Below are 22,917 nucleotides of genomic sequence, written 5' to 3'. Positions count from 1 at the left end.
TTGTCAACATGAACTTGAATAAAGCCTTTGACATGGTCCCTCATGACAGACTTGGCACAAAAGGTAAAGTCAAATGGGGATGATTCTAATCTAAAAAGTGAGATAACGGTGTTTTACATGAATGCATGCAGTTTTTGAGCTCAAAGTTCTACATGAATCCATGCAGTTTTTGAGCAAAGTACAATGTAACCCTGCAACTAGAAATTCACCCCACAAAATATATGTGTGCATGTGGGTCTTTGTCTGTCTGTGTGTGCTTGTCTGTCTGGGTTGGGGATTGTGAATGTGAGAAAGTGTATGTGTGTGTGTAGTGAGTGCAGAGTGTCTTATGTCTGTGAGGGGGTGCAAGTGTGAGTGTGGGAGTGTGTGTGTCTGTAAGGGTGTGTGTGGGTGTCTGTGTGCGCGTCTGTGTATATTGTGTCTGTGTGTATGTGTATAGGAGTGCCTGTGTGTGTGTGAGAGTGTGTGTGTGTGTATGTAGTGCAATGGTGGTCACCTGTAATGTGACATGAAGCCAAGGTCCCGGTTGATGCCCTCCCTATGGGTACCGAATTTAGCTATCAGCCTCAAGAATCCTTAGGAGTATTGGTAAGCAGAGGGATCTGGGTGTGCAGGTCCACAGATTGTTGAAGGTGGCAGTGCAGGTAGATCAGGTAATTAAAAAGGCTAATGGCATGCTTTCCTTCATTGGAAGGAACAAAAGACAAGTTATGCTGCAGCTTTATAGAACTTTAGTTAGGCCACACTTGGAATATTGCATAGTGTTCTGGTCACCACACTACCAGGGCAATACGGATGTTTTGGACAGGGTACAGAAAAGGTTTACCATGATATAGCTATGAAGAATGGCTAGGTTTGTTTTCGTTGGAATACAGGAGGTTGAAGGGTGACCTGATAGAAGTTTATAAGATTGTGAATGGCATGGATAGAGTGGAAAGTTTGAGGCTTTTTCCCAGGATGGAGGGGTCACTTACTAGGGCACAGGTTCAAGTTGCAAAGGGGGATGTTTAAAAGAGATGTGCGAGGCAAGTTTTTCACACAAAGGATGGTGAGTACCTGGAACGCATTGTCAGAGGAGGGCGTGGAAGTAGACACAATAACAGCATTCAAGAAGCGCCTGGATCAATACATGAATAGGAAGGGAATAGAGGGATACGGATCCTGTAAGTAAGACTGGTTTAATATGGAAGGATAAAATCTGGTGGCGCAGACTTGGACAACCATAGGCCCTATTCCTGTGCTGTTTTGTTCTTTGTAACAGAGGATTTGGGAGGTTATTGTCAGTGCCTGCTATGTTTTGTATAGAACATTGTTGAAGGTTGCAACAGCCTCCTTTTTATAATACTTCCTGATGAACTATAAACTGTTGGTGTCAGCAAGGTGCTGCATATGTTCAGCTCGTATACTTGCTGCTATTCATTGGTGTTTATTATTTATAACCTAACCAGTCTGCTTCTCTATTGCCTTAATTTGTTGCAAACCTTGACTATTACTTCATCAGTGAACCAGAAGACTGTCAGCCATCCTGTAGACCTGAAGGTGCTGTTATGATAAATGATCGGAAGTTGTCCTACCACTGCATTTATTTGATACTGTATTCCATTTCCAATTGCTGCAGTCCTGAAAACTCTCAACTGGAGCCAGAATAAAGTGCTTCCAGGAGCTTGCCTGCAATATTAAAATTAGCCTAAACCTCTGAAAGTTCTGAGTAATTAGTTGGTTTCCCACTCAGTTATCAGGAATCTCATTTTTAACATTTTTGCTGCTTTGATTTCTGTGCAAGTGGAAGCCTTACCCAATAATTCGTGTCATTGTTGCTGTTCTCCACTAAAATGGAATTATCACGTAAGACAATCTCCTGGCTGGATGAAGATCATCAATGTGAGACTTGTTATACAAGGTTATTTAAAGCAGTGATTTATTTTTAAACACTGAATCTAGCCTATCCATCAGCTTCTGACACTCTCAAACCCAGGGGGGCTGAAGAAATTATCTTTAGAAGTGAGAACACATAAATAGACAGTAGAAAATGTCCACAGACATTTGATTCCTTTTAATGGTAGCTGTTCAACTCATGAGAAAATATGAAAAGAGCAAAGTGTACATTAACAACAAGTGATATTTTTACATATCTCATAGTCATTATGACAGTGAAAGATCTTTGAGTCCATGCTGCAGAACCGTCAATTCTGTTCCATTCTCCCACTTTACACTGGTTGCTTGTAAATGAAATTACCTCAAGTGTTTATTCTATTTTGTATAGAAATTTTTGAATGTGTTTGTTTTCACCATTATTGTGGACAGAGAATTCCTGGTCAACCCCATTCTAGGTTAAAAGTTGTTCTCTCAACCGCTCTTGCTTAATACCTTAGAGCGGTCCTTGGAAACAGGAGTAAACCATCAGCCTCCTTGAGTCTGCTCTGTCAATTAAATTGTAGCTAATCTGCTTATGGTCTGAAGTCCACATTCCTGCTATCCCTCATACTCCTTGGCCCCCTTATCTATCACAAATCTATCAAACTCTAGTTCGAATAAATTCAATGACCCAGTCACCACTTACTTTCCAGGTAAGAGAATTCCACATGTGAATGATTCCTTGTGCCCTCAGCCAAAGGGAACAACTTTAATTTGTCTAACTCATCCAAACTGTTGTAATCTTGGACACATCAATCAAACCTCCCTACAACTTCTGTTGATCCAACAAGAACAGCCTTACCTTCCCAACTTAACCCAGTAGCTCAAATTCCCCATTCCTGAAACCGTTCCGGTAAATTTCCCATGCATCCTCTCAAGGACCCTCACATCCATTGCAAAGTGTGGTGACAGGATCTGAGCACAACTAGGGTCAAACAAGAACTTTTGCATTCATTTTTTCTCTTAATGAACCATAACATAAAGGGTTTTTTTGCTAACTACTCTACATCCTGCCATCTTTAGTGGAAACAATCAACTAAGTGGATTCAGAAGAAGGGTCACTGGACTCAAAATGTTAACTCTGCTTTTTCTCTACAGATGCTGCCAGACCTGTTGAGTGCCTTCAGCAGTTTGTTTTAATTTTAGATTTTCCAGCATCCACAGTTCATTTTTTTGTCTCCAATTTGATGTTTTTGTGCAGAGATGTGACTGCCAATTGGATTTGGATTGTTTAGTCTCAGTGCATATAGTGTGTCAATTCTTTACATTAGGCATCAGGACCATTCAGTCAGCTATAGCAATGGAAGCATTTTTATTAGCTGGCAGCACTAATGCAGCTCAATTGCAGTACTTAGGCTTTCTACAAATAATTTTGCAGAAGAACATTAGAAACCTCAAGGCAAAGTTGTTAACCTCATTTTGTTTATGCTGCGATTAACTTTACATCAATTATACTTTTTGACTTCAATTTTATAAACCTCTAGAGTGAATTCAGCTGCATTAAATGATAATATTAATTTAATTGCCAAAGTGGAATACCAGTTAAATCTTGAAGCCTACTAAATCTCTACTTTTTGTTTTCTTGATCAATTATGTTTATGATTGTTAAGAATGAAGTTACATTATGAATAAGATATTTGTGGCAAAAAGTGTTTTTAATGTTGATTTTCTCATAAATTGACATCTTCATGTAGTGACTTTTCAGTTCAAACTTAATAATGGGTTAATCACAGATCACGTTGAATATGGAAAAATTCACTTTCGGATTTTCCTTTTTTTTTTAGCAATTTTTAGAAATGTTAGCTTTAGTAAGGTGTGAATATAGTGTTAAATGAGAAATGTGTGAAATATTCACAATAACAAACACACCTTTATTGCAACTGAGCTACCTAAACTGAACTATCAGTGATAAAGGTGGTGATCAATAGGAATGTTTAAAACCCCTTCCTTTTAGCAAGAGGTAAAATGAAATGAAACCTTTTTGAGTTAATTTATAGAATCCCTGCAGTGCAAAAACAGCCTGTTTGTCCCATTGAGTCTGTACCAACCCTCCAAAGAGCATCCCACCCAAACTCAGTCCCCCTAGCCTATCCCTGCATTTACCATGGCTAATCCACATAGCCTGCACATCCCAGATAATTTAACGTAACCAATCCACCTAAACTGCACATCTTTGGACTGTGCGAGGAAACCAGAGTACCCAATGGAAACTCACACAGATAGCAACCCAAGGCTGGAATTGAATCCAGGTCCCTGGCACTCTGAGGCAGCATTGCTAACCACTGAGCTACTGTGTGAGGTGAAATGTGAGGAGGATGTTAGGAGTTTACAGGGTGACCTGGACAGGCTAGGTGAGTGGACAGATGCATGGCAGATGCAGTTTAATGTGGATAAATGTATGGTTATCCACCTTGGTGGCAAGAACAGGAAGGCAGATTACTACCTAAATGGAGTTAAGTTAGGTACAGTACAAAGAGATCAGGGTGTTCTTTTACACCATTCAATGAAGGCAAGCATGCAGGTACAGCAGATAGTGAAGAAAGCTAATAGCATGCTGGCCTTCATAACAAGAGGGATTGAGTATAGAAGCAAAGAGGTTCTTCTGCAGCTGTACAGGGCCCTGGTGAGACTGCACCTGGAATATTGTGTGCAGTTCTGGTCTCCAAATTTGAGCAAAGACATTCTGGCTATTGAGGGAGTGCAGCATAGGTTCACGAGGTCAATTCCTGGAATGGCAGGACTATTTTATGTTGAAAGAATGGAGCGACTGGGCTTGTATACCCCCAGAGGGCAGTGGAGGCCCAGTCTCTGGGAAAGAGTTGAATAGAGCTCACAAGGATAGTGGAATCAAGGGTTATGGAGATAAGGCAGGAACAGGATACTGATTGAGGATGATCAGCCATGATCATAATGAATGGTGGTGCAGGCTCGAAGGGCAGAATGGCCTACTCCTGCACCTATTGGCTATTGTCTATTGTGTTTTCCATTAACTTGTACCACTTCAAAATTTTATTCAAAGTGGAATTGAAATAAAAATTTCTCGGAAATACAGTGCTAATGTTTTATAAATTGCACATACTTTCACTTTGGAGTTATGATTTTAAGACTTGCATTCATGTAGAGGAACCATGAAACATTGCCCTGCCCTAACTTGAGAATAAGTATTAGAAAGTTAATTGGCACTTAAAGATATAAATATCTAGTTTGGAGTTTCTGGGGCAGAAAGTTGCTAAGGCATGCTGAGGTGAATGAGAAGTAATCTTATTCAAATATAGTCAATTCTGCGGGTTCCGGAGGACAGTTTTTTTTTTGCTGTGCCCCCTTACTTGTAGGGGAGTGGGAGTACAAGGGAATAGGTTGAGGATAAGGAGAAGTCTTTGACCTGATGTGAGGGATGTTGATGGATGATTAAAGAACTTGAGTGACAATGGAGGTAATGATATGATGTTCTATTGGCTAGTCCAAAGTAGAAAAGATCGAGGTAATGATAGGGTATAAAAGGAGATGAGGTGATGAGGACATGAAGGAGTAGCTCATGCCATGAGCAGTTAGGTGAGAGAAGGTATGAGCGATTTGAGTGGGAGATGGGGTGGCAGCCCACGAGGACTAGACTTTTCCTGGATCTTCTCTTCAAATTTAAGGTCATTACTGAATCCTATAGTGCCACCCTTTGCTCATTTTCCAAACTTGTTAAGGTAATGTAATGCTTCTGTTGCTGTATACATAACAGCAAATCTAAAGAGGTGAATTCAGAATCTATTTTGGCAACGTTTTTAAAAATCCTTGTTTAAAGAAAATGTTAGTCAAAGTGACTATGTAGTTCATAAAGTGTTACTTAAAAATTATTTGGTTCAACAGGGTCCTTATCCTTACAGGCCTGTACAAAACTGCAATCCTGTGCCCTCAAGTTGTTCCTTCACTATCCTTAGAATTAGTGTAGTAAGTATACCACCCAATTGTACCAGATTACTTTAGATTTACGTTAAATACTGATCTTCCAAGTAACATCCTCAGGGTGAGAATGAACAATGCAGTGAGGAGAAAGACAGAGGAAGAACCAAAAAGAATAATAGGATGAGAAATGGGAAAGAGGTGAATGGAGAAACATGAAGAATCAAACACACGTTACAGAGTAACCATATTTTCAGACTTATCACTGGTTATTGATGTAAGAGATCAATTAATGTGTAATGGGAGCAAAGCAAATGTTTAGTAGAGAAATTGCTACAATGGTTCATGGGATGTGGGCACCAGTAGCATGGTCAGCATTTAGTGCTTCTTCCTCATTGCTCTTCAGAAGGTATGGGTGAGTGAATGAGAGGTATTATTGGGGCATTTCAGCTTTGCACGTTTCAAACACAAATCTTGATACAAAGCACATAAAATGATTTTTTTCAAAAATTTTTTATATCCCCAAAAATGTAATCTTTATGCTCAAGCAGTTTAATGGGCCTTAATATATTTTCCAAGTACTGATTTGTTATTTAGAAGTCTGAACAGTAAATATTGGTAGGTAAGTATGGTGGCATCACAAATGGGCCTTTTGTGTTCACCAGCTATTGACCTGTTACTTTCAGGGGTCACTTGATTGCAACATTGAACAACAACTCTGGACTCTCAGTACCAACCCCGCTGAGAACAGAACATTAACTAATCACTGAACCAAGGATCCTCTTGGTTTAAAATGGAAAGAATTTTGGATGCTGGAAATCAGAAATAAAAGCAAATAGCTGGAACAGCTGAGCAGGTCTTGGAGCATCTGTGGAGAGAAATCACAGAGTTTACCTTTCAGTTTGAATGAACCTTCCTTCGAACTTCTTCACAAACTCAGTTCTGAGGAAGTGTCACTCGTTTCAAAACATTAACACTGATTTCTTTCCACAGATGTTGCCAGACCTGCTGAGCTTTTCTAGCAGTTTTTGTTTTTGTGTCCTCTTGGTTTAAATGATTCAATACCATTATGCATTTAGTCATTGACAATCCTTATACTACACTTGAGCCATGCAAACAAACACCATATCTGCCCTACCCATTTGAATTATTGTGGAGTGAGAAGATGGTGCTGAACCACTGTCTGTGGCATTGCATTCCTGGCCAATGATGGGACTACTGCTTTGAATATTAGGAATGAAATTTCAGGATGTTGATGTAACAATGATGAAGTAAAGTTTGTCCACATCCAAATTAATATGGTGTGTGATCAGGAAAGGAACTTGCCGTTCATGGTGTTACCATATCATTCTAGCACTTGTTCTTTTTGGTGGTGGAGGTCAATGGCAGAGAGTTACTGCTGCATGAAACTTGGACAGTCAGTGCAGTACATCCAGTATATAGTGTATAACAAATTATAATGTGCTAATGATTAAATGGTGAATATCAAGATTGTTGCAATGCTATCTCTCTCAAGTCGTTAACCGAGTTCATGGATTGGCAGTTTGCAGGAAAACAATATGTAAAATCTACTCCAATCTGACTAATACTTATTGTATAATTACAGCTTAGGTTGCAGTGGTACCATTGCTCAAAGGGTGACTTGCCTTGAGTGAGAAAATTTCAAACTAGCTTTATACCTGACAAAACAGGGATAAGTTACTCTAAAACTCTGCTATTGTGCTTAAATTCAGTAACATTTTAAAACATTATTTCAGCACATTACATGTACATAGACCTAATAACTTACCTAATTGATACAAATATGTTTCATTTATTGAATTTGAATGTTCAATGATCTTTGTTTATTTTCACTTTATTTTACAGAGAATCCTGCCTGTCTCCTGTCAATCCAGAGTTTTGCCCTCTTGTACAGTCAATTATAAGTCCGTCCAGAACATTACTAATGGAAGGACACGCCCAGCTCAAGACTGGTCTCCAAACCCAAGACCGACATCTCTTCCTGTTCAATGATGTTTTCGTAATTGCAAAATCAAAGTAAGAAAAGAGAGGATTCGTGCTTTGAGGCACTATCAGGGTTGCTTCAGAAAATGTATGAGAACACAGGAAGTTAACAAAGCTCAAGTGATTCCTATTTCCTATGAAATAAAAGTAGTTAGTAACACACTTCACCATTCAAATGTGCAAGGTCCAATGCCAAAGTAACCAATTGCATTTGAGTCAGTACCACAATTGGCTTCTAGCTAAGGAGAAGAGAAGTAAACCAATGTTCTTGCTTCAGATTGCTATCATTTTAAACCCACTGGAAAATGCAAATATGTTGTGATCAACAATAAATCTGTAAATGGTTGAACAAACTTATCATCTGGGTTGGACTTGATGTTGAGCATTCCCAAGGCAAATCCACCTCACTACTGCCAACTCTGGTATGTTTATCCTGCCAATGGAACAGGAAATAGTCCAGGGAGGTGATGATGCTTGGGAGATTTTCTACAAGGTAAGATTCCATGAGTATAAATATATCAGGCTATTATTTGACTAGTCTGTGGGATAGCTCTCCAAACTTTTGGCACAAAACCCCAGATGGTAGTAAGGACGGCTTTGCAGGCTTGGGCTCACCAATGTCATTCTGGTGGCTAGCTCAATGTCTGATGGTATATCCAGTTTCATTCTTTAATTTCTAGTTTAAAATTTGTAAAGCTTCTATTGGTTTGGTACAACTGATTTGGCTTGCTTCATCGTTTCAGTTAAAAATCAACCACAAAACTGTACATCTGGGGTCACATGTAGGTCCTTGGATGACTAATCCATATGTCACTGATATCCTATTAGGAGGTTAGGAAACTCAGTTGGCTGGATGGTTGGTTTGCTAAGCCAATGACGTGGGTTCAATTCCCAGTGGCTGAGGTAATCATGAAGGACTCTCCTCCTCAATGTTTCTCCCCAAGTCCAAGGCATGGTGATCTTCAGATTGGTGTTGGTTTAATTATCTTTCATTTAATCATGGAAGAACAACCCAATGGTCCGCTAGGCGCCTTCACCTTTGCTATACTGCTACAGTATGGCCTACCCTTGATCCCTCTTGACACCTTTTACTACATTTAATTTCCTCTGTTCAAAATCCAGGATTAGATGAACAGAAATTTATTTCATGTAAATGTTGGAACTAACAAAAACTATGTCTTAGGACATTGCCAAAATATCCATTCCCTAGACACTGACACATTTGTTGTTTGCTCAAATAGTGTTAATATCTGACCACACATTCTTTGAATCACTAAGAACTCTTACTTGCATCTTTGTAATATTGCTCGTCTCCAGTACAACCTCAGCTCACCTGCTGCTGAAACTCTCATTCATTTGTCCTTGTGTATTCCTTTTACTATTGTATTTGTTCTCTCTCTTCTGGATAGAACAGATCTGGGCAATTGTCCACATTGTTGATTGGATACCAATTTATAGCTTTACTCAAATAGCTTGCTTGCTAATTCTGGAGCACAAACTTACAGCACCAGAACTGGAATGCTATTCACATCCTTAGGTATTGCTGTACCCAGTGAACTCAGCCTAATCATATACTTTGATTAAATGAAGTTGAGGCCTGTGATATAGAGCTCTGTAGGAGGTTGGAATGCATCACCCATAGCTACTTCTAATATTTCCTTTTTTGGCTTGATAATCCTTCTGTGATGCACCTTGAGATAATTCTATGACATTCCAAGATCCTGTGTAAATGTAAATTGTTCTTGTTTGTGAACGAAAAGCTTAAATTGTGCATATCAATATTTCAAGCGAAGGGACATTTGATGATCTGTTCTGGTAGTGCTTGGCTAAGGAAGGAATGAATCCTGAGAAATCTGTTATTCAACAGCAACAAGGGATGCAGGAACCACTCACCTGATGAGTTAATATCTATGGAGGGAAAAAGCACATTAATGTTTCTGATACAAATGTTAATTAGAATGGAGGGCTAACTTTTTAAGGTGAATATTATTTTAAAAGCAAGTGATAGAATGACTTAGAAGGTAGATTGTGCACACATAAACACACACACACTGCCATAAAAGAATTAGAACTCATTGTAAAGAACTACAAGGAAAACAGGAGATGGCTAAAGTGATAGCATGAATTAATTTGAAGTTGAATGACAAAAGTAAAAGTAAAACTTTTAAAGGACACGAAGCATGTGATAAGCTGAAGCAATGGGGGATAGGACCAATTTGGAATGGAAACAAGAGAAATTGGAAAACAAGCTGAGAGAAACTGAGAAAGCCTGATTACAGACTACCACACCAGAATGGTGTTTCAAAGCACATACTAAATACTCATAGGCAATGTTGCAGCAAATCATACCAGACATGCTACATGATGGAATACTGAAGAAAAAGTATGATGTTGGTTTACACAATAAGTTAAGTTCAGTTGCACAATAACAACAGTATTGCTTTCTCTCCAATTTCTTTCCTCAACTCATGAAACTGGATAATCAGCATAATTATTCTGCAGGTCAGCCATTGGTCTTGAAATGTTAAACCCACAAGTTTCTCCACAGGCGCTGCCAGACCTGCTGAGTTTTTCCAGTACTTTCTGTTTTCTTTTCAGATTTCTAGCCTCTGAAGTATTTTGTTTTATTATAACTTTATGGTTGCTGGGAATTTGAAATAGAAAATGCCAGAATTGGTCAACAAATCTGGCAATAGCTGTGGAGAGAGGCACAGAGGAAACATTTTATGTCAATAACTTTTGATTAGCCATCTCGGAAGTGTTGCTTTTTGACTGGTTAACCTTGATGGGCCACGATCCTGTTTGTAGTAGCAAACCTTTGTTATTATACTTGAGTGATAGTCTTTACATGACCGGACACTGGATGCCAGCTACCTTTCAACCACCGGCACAATGGAACATGGTCCTGACATGCAATTCTCTTACAGCAGGGTCATTGAATTAACCAATGCGAGAATCCCGATGCCTTTGGCAGATTCCAACATTGCCTTGACAAATAGCAGCTTGCTGAACACAAAATTGAGATCAAACTTGCAGTCTGAGAGGATTACAAACCATCAGAGGTATATGGAGTGTTTCTAGAGACTTCACAAAAGCAATGAGGACTGTAAAAGGAAATGACTATGGAAAGGATATAAATGGCACATATACCTGAAATGTATTAAAATGTATCTGTCTTTAAGTAGCAATATTTCTCAAGCAAATAAACACCAAGAACTGCAGATGCTGGAAATCCGAAACAAAAACGGAAATAGCTGGAGAAATATAGCAGGTCTGGCAGCATCTTTTGAGAGAAAAACAGTTCACGTTTTCAGTTCAGTGACCCTCCATCAGATCCGAGTGCTAGTTTGAATGTTTTAGGTAAGACCATAAGGTATAGGAGCAGAACTAGGTCATTAAGCCCATCAAGTCTACTCAACCAAACATGGCTGATATGTTTCTCAACCCCATTCTATCTATCTCTGTCTAAAATATACTCAGTGGCTTGGCCTCCACATGCTTCTGCAGCAAAGAGTTCCACAAATTAACCACCCTGTGGCTAAAGAAACTCTACTCGTCTCAGGTCTAAAGGGTCATCTCTTCACTCTGAGACTATGCCCTCAGGTCCTAGTCTCCCCTACTAGTGGAAACATCTTTTCCATGTCCACACTATCCAGGCATCTTGGTATTCTGAAAATCTTAATTAGCTCCTCTCTCATCCTTCTAAACTCCATCTGATTCCAGCTTCTCCCTCTCCAACTGCATGTTTAATTATGTCATATTACGGCCACTACCCCCTAGAGTTCCTTCAACTTAAGTTCCTGAATCAAGTCTGCCTGATTACACATCACCAAATCCAGAATTGCCTGCTCCCAAATGCGTTGTACCACAAGCTTCTCAAAAACAAACTGTTATGTCTTTTTCTTGAGATCTGCTACCAATCTGATATTCCAAGTCCTCTTGCATATTGACAACCTGCATGATTATTGTAATAGTGCTTTTCTTGCATGTCTTTCCTATCTCCTGATTTATTTTCTTCCCCATATCCTGACTCCTGTAGGGAGGTTTGCACATAACTCCCATCAGGGTCTTTTTTCCTTTGTGGTTCCTCAACTCTACTCACACAGATTCTATGCTTTCTGCCTCTATATCATCTCTTGCTATTGATTCCATTTTAGTTTTTTTACTAACATGGCAACTTGCCCCTCTGTCTGTCCTTTTCTTAGGATGTGTATTCTTAGAAATTTAGTTCACAGCCCTGATCCCAATCCAGCCACTTCTCTGAGATACCCACAACATTGAGCCTGCCAAATTCCAATCTGCGCTGTAAGCTCATTTATCTTGCTTCGTTTACTGCTTGCATTTAAGTACAACACCCTTAGTCGTGCATTGACTGACCCCTTTTCATAGTTGTCCCCTTATCTCCTGTGCCTGAATTTAGATTCCTGACCCCTTCCAATCTCTCTGTCTGGAAACTTTAATAACCTTTGCTGAACTCTCCCCTCTCCCTTAACTCTTACCATAATCTTTCCATGCAACTGAACCTACTTGCCTACTGTTTAGATTTAAAGCCATATCCACAGCCCTAATCATGCAATTCACAAAGACTCTGGTCCTGGTATGATTCAAGTGTAGCCCATCACATCTGACAGCTCCATTCTCCCCAGTACTGGTGCCAAAGTCCCAAGAATACAGGCTACTGGACTCAACGGGATTGAGGTTCACAAGGAGGAGTGGTTAGCAATTCTGGGAAGTGTGAAAATAGATAAGTCCTTAGGCCAGATGGGATTTATCCTAGGATTCTCTGAGAAGATTGCAGAGCCTTTGGCTTTGATCTTGATGTCGTCATTGTCTATAGTAATAGTGCCAGAAGATTGGAGAAAAGCAAATTAGATTAGATTACTTACAGTGTGGAAACAGGCCCTTCGGCCCAACAAGTCCACACCGACCCGCCGAAGCGTAACCCACCCATACCCCTACAAATGTCCCCTTTTCAAGAAGGGGAGTAGATACAACCCTGGTAATTCTAGACCAGTGAGCCTTACTTCGATTGTGGGTAAACTGTTGGAAAAGGGTTTAAGAGATAGGATTTATAATCATCTAGAAAGGAAGACGTTGATTAGGGATAGTCAACACGGTTTTGTGAAGTTTAGGTCATGCCTCACAAACCTTATTGAGTTCTTTGAGATGGTGACCAAACAGTTGGATGAGGGTAAAGCAGTTGATGTGGTATATATGGATTTCAGTAAGGCGATTGATAAGATTCCCCATGGTAGGCTATTGTACAAAATACGGAGGCATGGGATTAAGGGTGATTTAGCAGTTTGGATCAGAAATTAGCTAGCTGAAAGAAGACAGAGGGTGGTGGTTGATGGGAAATGTTCATTCTGGATTTCAGTTACTAATGGTGTATTGCAAGGATCTGTTTTGGGGCCACTGCTGTTTGTCATTTTCATAAATGACCTGAATGAGGGCATAGAAATTTGCGGATGAGACTAAGGTCAGTGGAGTTGTGGACAGTGCTGAAAGATGTTGCAAGTTACAGAGGGACATAGATAAGCTGCAGAGCTGGGCTGAGAGATGGCAAATGGAGTTTAATGCGGAAAAGTGTGAGGTGATTCACTTTGGAAGAAGCAACATGAATAAGGAGAAGTGAGCCAATGGTAAGATACTTGTAGATGAGCAGAGAGATCTCTGTGTCCAGGTACATAGATCCCTGGTTGTCACCCAGATTGATAGGGTTGTTAAGAAGGCATACGGTGTGTTAGCTTTTATTGGTAGAGGGATTGAATTTCAGAGCCACAAAACTCTGGTGCGGCCACACTTGGAGTATTGTATACAGTTCTCGTCACCGCATTATAGGATGTGGAAGCTTTGGAAAGAGTTCAGAGGCGATTTACTCAGATGTTGCCTAGTATGGAAGTAAGATCTTATGAGGAAAGGCTGAGGGGCTTGAGGCTGTTTTTGTTAGCAAGAAGAAGGTTGAGAGGTGACTTAATTGAGACATATAAGATAATCAGAAGGTTAAGTAGGGTAGACAGTGAGAGCCTTTTTCTTCAGATGGTGGTGGCTAGCTCGAGGGGACATAGCTTTAAATTGAGGCGTGATAGATATAGGACTGATGTCAGAGGTAGTTTCTTTACTCAGAGAGTAGTAGGGACATGGAACACCCTGCCTGTGCAGTAGTAGACTCGCCAACTTTAAGGGCATTTAAATGGTCATTGGATACACAATTGGATGAAAATGGAATAGTGTGGGTTAGATGGGCTTCAGGTTGGTTCCACAGGTCGGCGCAACATCGAGGGCTGAAGGGCTTGTACTGCGCTATAATTTTTTATGTTCTATAATTCAAACCCATTTCTCCCACACCAAACTTCGAGCCATGCTTTACCTCATTAATCTTGTTGGTCCTGTGTGAGTTTACTTGTGCTCAGGTAAGTTATCCAGAAGTTATTACCTTTTTGGTTCTGCATTTTAATTTAGCCCCAAATGTTCATGTTCCCTCAGCAGAATCTCTTTTCTCTTTCTATGTATTTGTTGGTATCTACATGGATATTTCCCCTCCCACATCAAATTCCCATGTAGCCCAGATGAGATATCCTGAACCCAGGCACCAGGCAGGCAACACAGCCTTCGGGACTCTCAATCCTGGTCAGAGAACAGTATCTTTTCCCATGACTATACTATCACCGATTACAACATTTCTCTCTTCTCCCCCACTCGAATGGCTCCCTGTACCAAGGTGCTATGGTCAATTTGCTTATCCTCCATTCAGCCCTCACTCTCAACCACACAGGGAGCAAGAATCTCCAATCTATTAGACAAGCTCAAGGGCTGAGGCTTCTTCAACAATACCTCCTGGATCCCTCTACCTGCCTCAGTCATAGTCACACTCTCTGACCAGTGACCGAATTTGAGTTACTTAATCTAAGGGCTGTGACTCTGCAGAGAAATCTGCTACAAGGGATTAGGCAGTCTTTTTAAAAAAATTATACACAGATGGGTAACTGAAAGAATAGTCCAGAATTTTACCACCTCCTGGGATCAATGTGAGGGAGGGAAGGCAGTCAATGGAGGACGAAGGTGGGAGGGCAAGTGGGTGGACAAGGGGAGGAGGCTGCTGGTGTCCTGCATTGGGCTGCCATTTTGACAGATGGAGGGAACAGGGAACACACTGGGCCTGCCATTGGGAGTGCCAGAGCTGATTAATGGCCACCTAGGAGAGGGGGCACTCTATTAGGCTGAATTTAGTGAGTAGCTCTTCCTCCAGTATCCACACTCACCTCATCACAAATCTTTAGCAACACCTACCTAAACCGGCCTCCCCAAGCCTGGCTCTGCAACCACACTTCCCCCCCAGCAGCCATGGAAACGGTTACCTCAGTGACACAGAAAATTAACTATTACCCCCACTGCACACACAAATAATGGTCAGCCCAGTAATGCACACAAATAATTGTCACCCCAATAAAACACATAAATTACTGTCACCCCAGTAAATGTGCACGCACATGCACAGATAACTGTCATCATAGATAACTGTCACCCCAGTAATGCACGCACGCATACACACAAATAGCTGTCACCTCAGTAATGTATGCACACATGCACACACACACAAATAACTTACCCCGGTAACATGTGTGCACGCAAATAACTGTCACCCTACTAATGCGCAAATAACTGTCACCTACAGTAAGTTATAAATAAGGGAAAGGCCAATATAGTATAGTAAGGTAAAAAGATGAAATTTTAATTCAGAACCGTTATTAAAAAAATTCTGATTAAGATCTTGTCAGCGATCTGACAACAGGCCATACACACTCACCTGATGCTTCCATTTTTATTAAAAAAGATGGAAAAGTGAATGTGATTCTGAGAAAATAAAGCTCAGCAAATTGCAAAAAGGACAGTCATACCTCATATTTAACGTAAGGGATGGGTGGATTTACTGTTGCCTGCTATACATACAATGATGGTCCTGATGAAGGGCTTTTGCCTGAAAAGTTGCTCCTCAGATGCTGCCTGACCCACTGTGCTTTGCCAGTGCCACACTCTTGGATACAAACAATGATGTTATAAGGATGAATCAAAAACAAAAATTGTCGGGAAAACTCAGCAATTGTGGCAGCATCTGTGCAGAGGAAACGGAATCATCATTTTGGGTCCAGTGACCCTTCTTCAGAACAGACCCGAAAACCTTAATTCTGTTTTCTCTGCACAGATGCGCCCACATCTGCTGAGCTTTTCCAGCAATTTCTGTTTTTGCTTCTGATTTCCAGCATCCACAGTTCTTTGGCATTTTTTTTCTCTAAGAACGAACATTTGAAATAATTCCTACCATTATTTTCATTTCCAGGTCTGCATCCCATTTCAAGCTGAAAAAACAGGTCAAAGTTTGTGAAGTCTGGATGGCATCCTGCATGGATGAAGTGTGTGAAGGGACCACAAATCCTGAACTTTCCTTTGTGATGGGTTGGCCCACAACTAATTGCGTGGCTACTTTCAGGTAGTTATATAGTTCTAGGATCTAAAGTGACTGATCAAAACAACGGCAATAATTTCAGCAACAATCCTCAGTAGTAGTTTTATTTTGTGTCGGTCACTTTTTATTAATAGGTCTACAAGTGCCAAGGATTTGTCTATCCTACTCATGATCATAGTACCATCCTACAGATGTAAACTAGGTCACCAGCAGACAGTATTTTAGTTGAAGCTATTAAGTATCATCTAACTGTGAAATCAATCAACATATCAATCCACCAACTTCAAATCAATAATCAGCTGAGTAGATTTAGAAGTGGAAAACGTACAGGTCAGTTAAGGATGGTATTTTTCAAAGTGTATAAACAATAGTGTATATGTGCTCAGAGATGTACAGCATAACTTAAAATTTACATCATACTTATATACATAGGACAGAACAGAGAGATCAATTTAGGCAATTACTTGAAAAATGTTTTAGTTTAAATTGGTAATCTGAGATATGCAAACTTAAAATGTTCTAAAGGGAGTAAAATATAAAATTCCTTTTGTCCATATTTGATTCAGCCAAATAGACTATTGCAAGAAATGTTTGCAGAGTAATATCCCAAATTCAAAATGCACTAATCTGATAATTGAATCATGTAGTCTAGTTGGGGAGAGTCTTTGTGAAACATTTTCTACACCAGCATGGCTTAGTCTCTCTTTGAAGTTTAATGGATTTTTTCTTTGTTACAGCTCACCAGAACAGAAAGAGAAATGGCTATCTTGTCTCTACAGGTAGAACCACAGAATTTTAAAAATTATTTACGGTTTTAGCACTGTGATTGAATTGTAAGACTTTAAGGGCAAACAAATAAAATTGTGAAATAAAGAAATGGGTTTTGATCTAAGTAAAGGAGAAAGTGAGGTCTGCAGATGCTGGAGATCAGAGCTGAAAATGTGTTGCTAGAACAGCGCAGCAGGTCAGGCAGCATCCAGTGAACAGGAGAATCGACGTTTCGGGCATAAGCCCTTCTTCAGGAATTGATAAGGCAAGCTAGTAAATTAATTTAAAACTACAATTATTCCCAGGGTTGCATGGTTATAGTCAACTTTGGAAGGTGATATAGCAGCCTTAAGGAACCATATTAAATCAGTTTAATCAATCGACATTCCAACTGGCTCAGAGTTCAAAATGCCTCACAGAAAAATTAATGCATGGAGGGAGAGGAAGTGTGAGAATAAATTTAAATACATACGTTACAAACCATTGTGTCTGTTCGAAAGTTGCTTTTCTGGTTGGTCTAGTTAACTTATTGTGACATTACTGGGAAAGGGTGGAGGATTTGAGTAGAAAGATCAGAGACATAGAGGTTCTGCTGATCTTGAAAACAGGGCCTTGTTTAAATAATCTGATACAGGATTTCCACCTGAAGCTGGTCAAATGGACAGCCCAGTTGGGGAACATGAACATAACCAAGTGGCAGGAACCCACAGCTGGGCACTGAGTGTGTACTCACCAGCATGAGTGGTCAGAAAGCTCCGAATGATGATTGGGAAGGAATACACCATTTTGAAAAATTGGGAGGGAGGGCAGGCTCAGAGTTAGGGTGTTCATGCTGTTTATAGCAGTCCCCAACTCAGTCCTTTTGCACAATTGGAATTTGTGTTTTCACAAACACACGCTTTGGCTTCAAATTGCATCTTGACCTTGAATGAGGACACATGTTCATGAGTGGGAATGGAAGATTTGGTGAAAAGGTGAGTCAAGGGAGTGACAGAGGCTGCAAATAGAATGTTGACAGCAGGACAGTAGGTCATGGAGCAGCAGTCATTGCAAGCTGTAGGGTGGAACAAATTACTGCAGATGTTGGAAGCAACAAATGCTGGAGATCACAGCTGGTCTAGCAGCATCCATGGAGAGAGAACAAGCTAATGTTTCCAGTCTAGATGACTCTTCATCAGAGCAGGTAGGTTAGAGAACAGGGGATATACTCCACTATTGCACCAATCAAATCTCACAGCTTTATATCAGACCAGCAAGAAGGGACTTTAAAATGAAACTGATAATGCTAAGTGAGAATAGAGGCCCCATTAATGAGTTAATGTTTGAGAAAATTAACGTGACACAGTGTAATGTTAAACAGCGGCACACTGTGTCTCAAATGCAGAATTCTTGAGTATGACTTGTCTTCCTCCCTCCCTCACCTTGTTATTTTCAGTTGCATTAAAGAAGAGAAAGAAAAAGAACATCCTAAAAGTATTCCTTTGAAGATCGTTACCAGAAATGTTGGGAGCTGTATATATGTAAGTAACATGTTCCCATAATTGAATTTGTCAATAGGCCAACATTATTAATAATTCAGTTTTAATCTTATCAAATAAATTTACATCATGTCTGAACGAGAGTTACTCTTCTAAGAGTAATCTGTTTGAATCTGCCTGGGAGTAAAAAATCATCCCTGTATATCTGAAAAAGTTGATTTTAAAGAAGTTTCTTGATATGAGTCACCGCCTATAGCAGCTAACTGAGAAGCCGTCCTGTCAGAATGTTTCCAAGTTCATATTCAGGACCAAATACCCTCATAAGTTTAACTGGGGCCATAAACACAATTTGAGATATGTACAAAAATCACTTGGCAAGAGTAAAGAGTTCACTGCCCTTTTATTGGAGCAATCAATGTAGATTCAAATTGCATTTTTAATAAGTTTTTGCCTATCTTTTAGTCAAAGGTCTTGACTGTGAACAATACAGATACAGCATATGATGTTGTTGCCATGACACTTCATCAGTTTGGCATTACAGTAAGTCAATAACAAATTGCACCTATTTTTAGACTAAGTTTGCTACATTTTAATATTTTCAACTTTATGGCCTAATTAATTCTTCAAGCTATTTATAGTTACCTTGCTCTTTGGAACATTTGAAATCTGTTAGAAGTTCTCCAAAGTCACATCAGGATTCAATTATTTTAGATTAACCATATGAATATATATGACCATTGTATAAATGATGCCCTTAAATTTCAAAACTTCATTAACAAAGAATTGTAAATCAAAATATATCCTAAATTTAATTTGAGATTTCAGACGGTCAAATAGTTTTCCATGCAGAACAAATTCTCGGGTTATAAATTTATGACAAGATGAAAAGTGTCACTGTAGACCCAGAATTGAATAATAGCATTACTGAAGCTTTGAGAACTTTTAAGAGCAGAGTAACATCAATATTATGCTTACACATGGTGCTTTTGGGTGACTAAATTTTAGCTTGATAAGACCATAACATCGATACTTCTTCAACATCCTTTACATTTCAATAGTTGAGCACTGAAAATGATTTAACTTGGAATGTGCCACCTCTGACACCTGATGGGTATAACTCACATCTATGCCTAGACTAAATTTACTAACCCTAATATTTTCAATTTTAAGAACGAGTTAACTAATTTTTGGAACTATTAGTAGGGCCCTCCATTTTTCCATTGATTTCCAGTAATCTTATCAATACAGCATGGGCTTAATTTTCACTTGGGTGCAAACACAGCCAATATTGGATGACTTTCTCTTTAAAAATCTCACCCGATTTTCATTCCCATTGACTTCAGTCAAAATAAAAATTAGAAGAGATGCAATTTGAGTATCAATTCAATATTCTCCAATTTACTCTATTGTGTAAGTTCAAAATTACACCAAATATTCTCAGTCAACTTGTTTTTGTCAATTGTTGTTTTTACAAAATTATATTGTGATGAATGGGAATATTAACGTTTTATCGGTTTTATCTTTCACTGATCTCCATCGCTGCCATCTTTCCCGAAGTAATCTCATAATGGCTTTTACTTTGTTTTGTAGGGCAATCCTAAAGATTATCAACTTTGGGTCATCTCTGGCAAAGAAGATGCCCCTTATCCTCTTATTGGTAAGTTTCGGAAAGCTCAATTGATTGTTTAATTGATTTATTGCTGTCCAACAGCACACAGCATTGGAGGAAGAATGTTATGCTGAACTTGGATAAAGTACATTAGATCTCAACTGGAGTATTGTGTACAATTCTGAGTATCCACTTTAGCAAGGATGTGAATGCACAGGAGAGAGTGCTCTTTTATGAAGTCTCTGCCGCTATCTGGCTCTCTATCTAAACAAACTGGATAATAATATCTGGTACAATAATATTACATGGAAGAAATAAATATTATGATGACTTAAAAGTAAAATTAGCCTGGAACTATGAAACAATTTCCATAAGGGTGTATATTCTAAGAAAGCAGTTCATTACCAAATAATTCTCAATATACTAGTCAATTATTAATTTTAATTGATCTTTAACTTGCCTCTGTTTAAATTCATCGAGGAGAAAGTGAGGACTGCAAATGCTGGAGATCAGAGCTGAAAATGTGTTGCGTGGAAAAGCTGGCAGGTCAGGCAGCATCCAAGGAACAGGAGAATCGACATTTCGGGCATAAGCCCTTCTTCAGGAATGTTCCTGAAGAAGGGCTTATGCCCGAAACGTCGATTCTCCTGTTCCTTGGATGCTACCTGACTTGCTGCGCTTTTCCAGCAACACATTTTCAGCTCTATTTAAATTCATAAAAGTTACACAAAATTCCAATCAGTCACACCATTTTAAGGACCAAAATGGAATCTAATGCATATGAAGCCTAGGTGATGTTGCATTTCTTGTTGTCTTATTTTGTACTTGGAAATCAGAAGCCAATTTGCATTGGTCTGCTGTCCTCCGCTGCTTATATGGTAAGTCTGGGAGAAAAGCCATGGAAACAATTTCTGTGCTTACTCCACCAGGTAGCTGTGTCTATGTTTTTTCCTGTAGTAGAACAGTGACTCTGCAGTGTATGACTTAGTCCCTCACTAGATAGGGCACCTCCCTTTGGGAGCTGTTGAGCAGGAAGAAGGACTTTTGTCTGTGAATTACATTTTTGGATTTCATTTAGGGTAGCTTTATATGCACTCATTCATTTGCGTCAGCGAGATTTATGACCTGGGGAAAACATTTGAAGTATTCTTTAAAGTGGACCTGAGTAAATTGTTTATAACGATAAAGTCCTAATTTGCAAAGCCAAAAGGTTAAGGATAAATTCAATGATTACAACAGTTGCAGCCTTGAGTATCAAAGAACATTGGAAGATAGCAAATTTAACTCTTCTATTCAAAAAAGGAGGGATGCAGAAAGGACATGTTTTATCATCTATCACAGGGAAAATGTTTGTAGCTATTATTAAAGACATTAAAGCAAGGCACTTGGATGAGTTCAAGATAATCAGTCAACATGGTTTTGTGAAAGGACAGTCATGTTTGACCAATCTGTTGGAGTTCTTTTGAGAAGGTAGCACATGCTATGGATAAAGGGGAATCAGTAGATGTATTATACATAGATTTGTAAAAGGCATTTGATGAAATGCCACATCAAAGGTTATTGTGGAAAGTGAAAGCTCATAGTATAGGGATTTGCATATTGTCATGGATAGAAGATTAGCAGGTTAACAGAAAGAAGTTAGTAGGTGTAAATGGGTCTTCTTCAGGTTGGCAAGATGCAGTAAGTGGTATGACACATGTTAGTGTTGTTTATAATTTATATAAATGATTTGGATGGAAGGGAGATATTTTTAATCAACCTGTTCAAAAATGTTATGACACCTATGGAGCAGGTGAGATTTAAAGCTGAACCCCTCTGTTCAGAAGTAGGAACACTACCACAGTGGCCAAGAGTCTGGGGAAGGAGGTATAATTGCCAAATTTGCTGATAAGACAAAGATAGGTAAGCAACTAAACTGTGAAGAGGACACAAGGGGGTTACTAAAAGATATTAATAGGTTAAGTGAATGGGCAAAGATGTGGGAAAATGTAAATTTATCCATTTTGGCAGTAAGAATACAAAGTAAGTGTATTATCTAAACGGTGAGATTACAGAGCTCTGAGGTGCAAGGAATCTGGGTGTTCTCATGAATCACAAAGTCTGCAGGTACAACAAGTAATTGAGAAAACTAATAGAATGTTACTATTTACTAGGAAGGGGATTGAATTCAAAAGTAGTGAGATTATGCTTCAAGTATGCAGGATGTTTGGAGATCACATCAGAGATTGCACAGTATCTGTCAACTTATTTGAGAAAGGATGTAAATGCATTGGAGGCAGTTCAGAAATGGTTTATTAGATTCCATTCTGAAGAAGGGTCACTACACTCAACATGAACTATGCTTTCTCTCCACAGATGCTGCTAGACCTGCTGCATTTCTCCAGCAGTTATTGCTTTTGTACTAGACTAATATCTAGAATGAGCAGGTTGGCTTATGAAAAAAGGTCGACAGACTACTCTGGTATCCGCTGGAGTTTAGAAGAGCAGGAAGCAACTTGACAGAAACATATATAATCCTGAGGGGTCTGCACAGGATAGGTTAGAGAGGAAACTGGAACCAGAGGTCACACTTTAAAAATCGGGGGATGAGGTAAACTTTTCTTAGGGGGTCATGAGTCTTTGCAACTCCTGAAAAGATGGTGGAATCAGAATGCTGGAATATTTTTAAGGCAGAAATAGATAGATTCTTGTTAAGCAAGGGAATGAAAGGTGAACTGGTGTAGGTAGGCATGTGGATTTAAAATTATAATCAGATTAGCTATGATCTTATTGAACAGTGGAGCAGGCAC

The 22,917-nt window shown here is 39.3% G+C and overlaps 1 protein-coding gene across 2 annotated transcripts in view; it reads left to right on the top strand.

The window, feature by feature from the left end:
- Positions 1 to 7,670: 7,670 nt before the first annotated feature.
- LOC122550722 (rho GTPase-activating protein 20-like) overlaps positions 7,671 to 22,917 on the top strand; it is a 51,498-nt gene continuing 36,251 nt past the window's right edge. Inside the window, exons 1-6 of one of the 2 annotated variants that reach the window (XM_043691871.1) lie at positions 7,671 to 7,842; positions 16,148 to 16,297; positions 17,011 to 17,052; positions 18,477 to 18,561; positions 18,982 to 19,059; positions 20,110 to 20,176. In XM_043691871.1, coding sequence (XP_043547806.1) covers positions 7,751 to 7,842; positions 16,148 to 16,297; positions 17,011 to 17,052; positions 18,477 to 18,561; positions 18,982 to 19,059; positions 20,110 to 20,176 — 514 coding nt within the window. In that variant the 5' untranslated portion in view covers positions 7,671 to 7,750. Of the gene's footprint in view, positions 8,303 to 16,147; positions 16,298 to 17,010; positions 17,053 to 18,476; positions 18,562 to 18,981; positions 19,060 to 20,109; positions 20,177 to 22,917 lie in introns of both variants that reach the window. The other variant, XM_043691872.1, reaches the window with a different exon arrangement.

This window comes from Chiloscyllium plagiosum, chromosome 6 (assembly GCF_004010195.1).
Source record: "Chiloscyllium plagiosum isolate BGI_BamShark_2017 chromosome 6, ASM401019v2, whole genome shotgun sequence".
In the NCBI taxonomy this organism is placed as follows: domain Eukaryota; kingdom Metazoa; phylum Chordata; class Chondrichthyes; order Orectolobiformes; family Hemiscylliidae; genus Chiloscyllium; species Chiloscyllium plagiosum.
The sequence above is the reverse complement of the archived record's forward strand: the minus strand, read 5'-3'. Positions and strand labels throughout refer to the sequence as shown.